The sequence below is a fragment of the Morus notabilis genome, unplaced genomic scaffold, assembly GCF_000414095.1.
Source record: "Morus notabilis unplaced genomic scaffold, ASM41409v2 Scaffold609, whole genome shotgun sequence".
In the NCBI taxonomy this organism is placed as follows: Eukaryota; Viridiplantae; Streptophyta; class Magnoliopsida; order Rosales; family Moraceae; genus Morus; species Morus notabilis.
In genome coordinates, this window is record NW_010357993.1 from 165,824 (window position 1) to 172,124 (window position 6,301).

The 6,301-nt window shown below is 36.3% G+C and overlaps 2 protein-coding genes across 2 annotated transcripts; one reads left to right on the top strand and one right to left on the bottom strand.

Moving 5' to 3' along the window:
* The first annotated feature begins 250 nt into the window (after nucleotides 1–250).
* Nucleotides 251–1,273, top strand: LOC112095398. Its single transcript, XM_024177325.1, has one exon. The coding sequence runs from the start codon at nucleotides 490–492 to the stop codon at nucleotides 826–828; it is 339 nt and encodes a 112-aa protein (XP_024033093.1). The 5' UTR covers nucleotides 251–489; the 3' UTR covers nucleotides 829–1,273.
* A 134-nt stretch (nucleotides 1,274–1,407) lies between these two features.
* LOC21394929 (probable phytol kinase 3, chloroplastic) lies at nucleotides 1,408–4,373 on the bottom strand. The gene is made up of 6 exons (XM_024177322.1): nucleotides 3,907–4,373; nucleotides 2,894–2,961; nucleotides 2,691–2,822; nucleotides 2,192–2,307; nucleotides 1,901–2,015; nucleotides 1,408–1,786 (listed from the first exon to the last, which is right to left on the bottom strand). The coding sequence occupies exons 1-6, from the start codon at nucleotides 4,273–4,275 to the stop codon at nucleotides 1,609–1,611; spliced, it is 978 nt and encodes a 325-aa protein (XP_024033090.1). The 5' UTR covers nucleotides 4,276–4,373; the 3' UTR covers nucleotides 1,408–1,608.
* Between the last annotated feature and the right edge of the window lie 1,928 nt (nucleotides 4,374–6,301).

Consider the following 6,301-nt stretch of genomic DNA (forward strand, 5'->3'; position numbering starts at 1 on the left):
AAGAAAAAAACCAAAAAAAAAAAAAAAAAAAACCAAGAAAAAAAAAAACTCCATACTTTACATAACTGTTTCGGTTTTGATGGACGGCTGTTTAGATGTTATTAAAAAAAAAGGAGAAAAAAAAAACACCTTTTATGATGATAATGATCATGTAATAAAGAAAAATGTACGTTAAGGATAAGATAGGTTTTTATTCACTTGTATTTATTTCTTTTCACTTGTGTTTATTTCTTTTCCTTTTAGCTTCGTGACTAAAAAGTTTCCTCCGGATCAAGTACCCCACAAGCACAAAAGGTTAGATAGAATTAACGGAGCTCACTCCTCTAGCTTCTCCATCCTTAGCCACACGATTAACAAGGCTACCACTCTGATGCTTCTATTCAGTTACTTTGTTGCAAGGCTTGTTCTTATTACTTACATAACTTGGCACACAGCTAAGCTACCACAGAATTTCCGGACCCTTGTCGTGTCATTTAGATTTGAGGTCATATGACGACAAAACATCATTTTGTCATATGCACTTTGATGAGCCAACAGGTGGAGATGAGTACTTTGGTTCCGGCCATGGCGCCTGCCACGCCGCAAGCGCGGCAGCAAGAGGAGCTCCAGTTCTTGAAGGACAGGCGGTACGCCTTCCACGGTGAGATCATGATGATCGCTCTCTTCGCGGTCTTCTCCGTCTTCATTTGCTTTGTCACGGTGTTTCCCTGCGTTAGGAGATTGAGGAAACAGGCTGGAAACGGCGAGGACAGTAGTCATGATGCTACGGAAGTTTCGCCGCGGAGCAATAATGATGACACCGCTACAAAGTTCCCGTCTCAGCTGTAGGAAAGAAAAGCATTTTGATCGATGAGTTTTCTTAATTTGGCCAAAGTACTTGCTATTGGCTTTGCTGGTAAGTTCCGATGCGTGAGAATTGGTTTGAGTGCTACTTTAATTTGTATACCAACTCTTTGGTCTTGTATATCTCTTGCCTGTGGCTATGAGCTGAGTCCCATCCTCGGATCATTATCTATGCGTTTCCAAATCCTAATCCTGAGCATAGACTAGATGCTGCAGACTTTGATTGTGTTATGTTCAAAACTTCGTCTTCAAGCAAAATAAGAAGAAAGGTCTCTGGTATTACATCCTCTGTATGAGACTACTTGTTATGTCTCGGAGACGTTGCATGACGAAATCGTTTCCTTTGTCTTGTTTTCTGTCATTCGTTGGAATAGTTTTCCGACAGCGAAAAATGGTTCTTGAACGATGAACCGACCATGATTGTAAACCAGTGCCATTCATTCCTGCTTTCCAACAAAACAGGGAGGAACGCCTCTAATCACGTTATCCATAAAGGTACAGCAAGAGATTGGTCCCAAAATAATTAATATTTTGATCTATATTAAGGGAATGACTGCCCAAGTTGCAATATATATATATATATATATATATATTTTTGCTTTTCTTTTACAAGGAACAACAGAGGAGTAACTACTGGTAGAAAGAGTCGAACAAACAAGTAGTTTGGGAATTTAGATAAGATACATCCACGCCAAAAGATTGGTCCCAACCCATCTTCGTAATTCTTGCATTGCCCATCAGCACAGTTTACAAGGATTCCTGATATCAGAAAACAAGACTTCCCACCAGGATAGATGACACCGGAACTGTGAGGTTGTCATCGAGTTCAGTGCTTATTGGGAGCGATTCCACCAGCGTTGTGGCAAGAGAAACAATGAAAAATCCAAGCACCTTTTCCCAACTTACTTCCACAAATCCAAATGAGGAGAAATAGTACATATACCTGCCATAATATTTTTAAACGTTAGCAAACACACTTGATTATGAAGATGCTTTATTGGTGTGTTATCCAGCTGAAAAGGGAGGTTTAAAAAAGGAGGGGTGTAGGAAGCATTACCCGACGGATGCCAAGAAACCACCAGATGCCATTGCAATACTACCGGCTATAGATTTGCTTCTGTTGTATGGAAGTTTTCTGTTACCAAATCGCCTTCCTATAATGTCCGCTGAACCTGTATCGGGCCACCAAAGAATCAATTAAGTGTATGAAGTCTGAATAATACCAATTACCAAGAATAAAAATGCACAGAAGAAGTCTCAGATGGGTATTCGATAATTTTCTTCAATGGTTAAAATTTTGACAAGACAAGCTAAAAGTTCAATAAAAATAAAGATCTTTTGTAAATACCATCGCCAGCACATAGGTTGCATATTGCCGCAATAGAGATCAGGGAAGTTCGCCAATAGATTATACAGGCGAGTGTAATCGTTGTAGCATAGTATAATGGCCCCTTGAGAAGCTCCCTGATGCACGCAGTAAGCTATAGACAAATTAAGATATCGTGTGTGAAAAGAGAATAGACAAATACTTGATCAAATAAATACAAAACAAGGTTAAGTTCTTAGTCTCTGCTTGTAGGAGGCTCACTTTCTAAAAATTATGGTTCTCAAGCAGAATCTAGCTAGTTTTTTATTTTTATTTGGAACAGTAGACGAAACAATATCATGGGGCTTGGTCATATTAACTCACTGTGAGAACTAGATCGTGTATTTGAGTTATTTCCCGTCACAAAATGGCAGTAAGTGCCCGTGTGGAACCAAGTGAGAAAAAGACACACCTGCATAGATCAATACAATACATTTCCCACAAGCAAATATTCAACTAAAAGTTCTTTCAACTTTCTAACCTGTAGTCCCCAAATCTGCTCATCGATTTCACAGTAGCCTCATCTTTCCATATTCCAAGTCCCAAGAGAAGCATCCGTATGATATTGACTCCTGGAACAGACGCCGCTAAAAATGCTCCCCGAGATCCAGGACTGTAGTGCAATAGAATCAGAAACAAACAGATTGCAGTCATTGAAAACCTTTACAGTCAAGAGATGATTACCTGAATAGCGGCCAGCAAAGCATGAAAACTAGGCCAACGCTTATATGCACAAGCTTCCTGTTTAGTTTCTAGACAATGGAAGAAAAACAAATAAGAATCCTAAATGAAAATACAGTTAAGAAAAAGCACCTCAAGACATATACTACGGCCTCGTTCACTTTGCGGATTCAAGTTAAGATGTGACATTTTCTGAGAGCTTTTTACTGTAGTAAAAAAGTTAAATGTGATATTTTCTTAGAGCTTTTTACTGTAAAAACCCAAAACTGAAAACTCGAATCGGTGAAATGAACGAGACCTACATTCTTCCCAACAAAAAACTGAAAACCCAATTCGCATTGACCATCAAATCAGCAAAAATCGTTTAGTAATCGAGACGAAATAAATAGGTACAAGCCCATGATCTGAATTTGATAAGAATTTACTACAATGTTGGGAGGATATTTTTCATTTTACCTTCCCCTTTTTCCATGGATGAAGACACAAAATTAGAGTATAAGCATAAAGTGCTGTTTCAGAGAGTTAAAAAGATATATGGGTTCTCAGTAAAGTCAACGGCCGAAATTCATAACCACGGATCAATTATTGCAAATCAAGATTAAGCAATTAGATCGGCCCTCAATTATATACATAGCTAGCAAGTAGCAATGGAAAAGAGAAAAATTGTAAAAAACAAAATATATAAATAAACTGCCTTTACACACGGAGGAGCAGAATTACGCTAATCTTAGTAGCAAACTTGGCATCTCCGTTCTTCATCACAAAAGTCAGGATGTGATTTCTAATTACAAATCCGAAGCTCATTTTAGACTATTTAGTGTAATTTCCATAAAAGGAAAAAGAAACTAATTTCCTGTAATTTTCAAGTTCTTGTTTTCATCGACTTAACAAAGCTCGAAACTTTCAACAAACTCCAAAAGCACAGATTTTTCTCACGCAAATCAATCAAACCCCAGACATTATTCCGCAAAAACCGACCTTTATCGAATACGTGAAGAGCGAGAACAGCTTCTCACCTGGTCGAAGAGGCCGCGTTTGGCGGTCTCTCCCCACACTCGAAGAAGGGAGAGAGCGACGCAAGCAGTGAAGGCGGCGGCGAAGATGTCGGACACGACGGCGTTTTGGGAGAACATGGCTGCCGACGGTGGAGCTGACGTCAGACGACGCCGGTGAGGCCCGAGAGGTGAGGTCGTTGAAGTAGAAGGAGAGTGTGTGACGAAATTTGTGCGGGCGTGGGAGAGGAGAGAGGTGGGAGTTTTGGCTTTGGGATATGGTGAAGAGAAATGAAGGAAATTATGGATTCTTGGGAATGGGAATGGGATGTTGACGGGAAGATGGTCAAAGACAGTCAAAGTGACGGACGAGCCAGAGGCTAAGGCAACCATGTTCTGAAGGAGGGTAGTTCGGGCTCCTCCCTGGCTCCCGCTCCGTGCCAACCTTCCGCGGTAGGATGGCGATAATCTCACGGGGACGGGGTCCCACTCTAATCGGGACGGGGATAGAAATAAAATTTACATTTATTTTATCGATTTAAATTTATAATTTAAATTTTATTAAAATAAAAAATTTATTTAATTTTTTTTATTTTAATAAAAAAATTTCACATAAAATTAAAATTAAATTTAAATTAAAAATTTAAATTAACAAATTAAATAAATCACTAATCTCTTTGTGACTCTTATTTTTATTTTTTTTTTCATTTTTTTAATTATTTTATCATTTTTTTCTCTCTTTAAATAAATCACTAATCTCTCTGTGACTCTTATTTTTATTTTTTTTCCGTCTTTTTCTATTATTATATCATTTTTTCCTCTCTTTCTTATGATTCTCAAAAATATTTATTTTCCTAATTATCCTCTTAAAATAATTTTTTTTTTCATATATGTCTCTATTTAAATATTTTTTTAATAAAATCCGCTCAAATTTATTGCTATGTACATATCTTCAACATATATATATATATATATAATGATTCTTTTTTAAGAAAAATAATCCATTTTTTACGGATATCCTCTTTCTCTTTTCTCTCTACCTTTTCACCTTTTATTTTAATTTTTTTGCCCTCCTTTTCTATTTACATCTTTTATTTTTCATTTTTTTCTATTTAGAAGAAATGTAAAGATTTTTATACCTAAAATATGCAAAAAAAATGCACGCGTAGCGCGTGCTAATAACTAGTATACAAATAAAAGTGAATCATATACAAAGATGGGTAATTGGAATTATATTCTCACTACGTAGTAAATACTTTTACGTAATCGTGTATAATTTATACAACTTACTATATGTAAATAATAAAAGAAACTATAAATAAAGCTAAACTGCATAAAATGAAATAAAAAAAAAGATCAATTTTCATTAAAATATGCGTATGTCCCTCTAATAAGTCATTAATATTGTACCGAGATAATTGTTTATCATTTTTTAATTAAATGAAATTTTGAAAACTAAACTAGCAACAACTTATAAAAACGAATGGCTTTTTTTTTTTTTAAAAAAAGGATAAGTTTCCATAAAAATAAAAAAACAAAAAGGTCAGTTTCCATAATAATAGAACAAAAAAAAAAAAAGCAAAACAATAAAAATCATTATTTATAACATAAGTCATTACAAACACATCGTAATATCAATTCGTAGTATAGAAACGTCTTATAAACAAAACTTGTTAGCGCCTACGACGGCTTCGGTAAACTGCTCACATCGTCTGCGCCCTTTTATCCCTCAAGGCATTCATCCTCACTCTCGTATTGTAATTCAATAGTTGTCTCTCATGATTGTTATTATCGTTGATGTCCTCTTTCACATTCTGGGGATCAATATCGGCGACTAAAACTCCATCTTGTGAGTATTACTCCAATAGGGGGTTATTGTTATGGTACATGTGGATAAAATTATGTACTATAGCACATGCAATTGGAATCTTAACTTGTTTGAGCATTGGATAACGGTTAATGCTTTTCAGAATATGAAACCTGGCATTCCACACACCAAATGTGTTGGTCTCCGGATCGAATCTGGATGCGGAAGCGCGGTGGTGCGGGGAAGAGGCGGATCGTGTATAACAAAAATTTTCATAAAACTTTTGAGATACTCTATAGATTATATTAATTTATGCACGAATAAATTAATCTCATTAACTTATATATATCAAGAACTCAATCAGGAAAAATACCTGGAAGCCGACTCGGATGATAACTTGAGTTCTTTGACCACAAACAGTCCTTGCTCCAATCTTTGTGTTTAGAAAACCAATGTCTTCCACATCAATTCCTAGAATCCACGAAGACGTGTGTGTGGGCACACATGAGACAAAACGGGTTACAATAAACACTCGAATTTCCACAAACACCATCACATGCACGATGTGGAATTTTTAGAGAAAAAATTTTTCCTTCCTTTCTCTCTTGAGAA

Bases quoted from the DNA above. Each gene is read 5' to 3' on its own strand.
- LOC21394929 (XM_024177322.1), bottom strand. From the start codon at position 4,275: ATGGTTGCCTTAGCCTCTGGCTCGTCCGTCACTTTGACTGTCTTTGAC. The intron at 2,308-2,690 runs GTTAGAAAGTTG...TGCGTGCATCAG, and splicing joins AGCAGATTTGGGGACTACAG to GGAGCTTCTCAAGGGGCCAT. The intron at 2,016-2,191 runs GTATTTACAAAA...GGCCCGATACAG, and splicing joins CAACCTATGTGCTGGCGATG to GTTCAGCGGACATTATAGGA.
- LOC112095398 (XM_024177325.1), top strand. From the start codon at position 490: ATGACGACAAAACATCATTTTGTCATATGCACTTTGATGAGCCAACAG.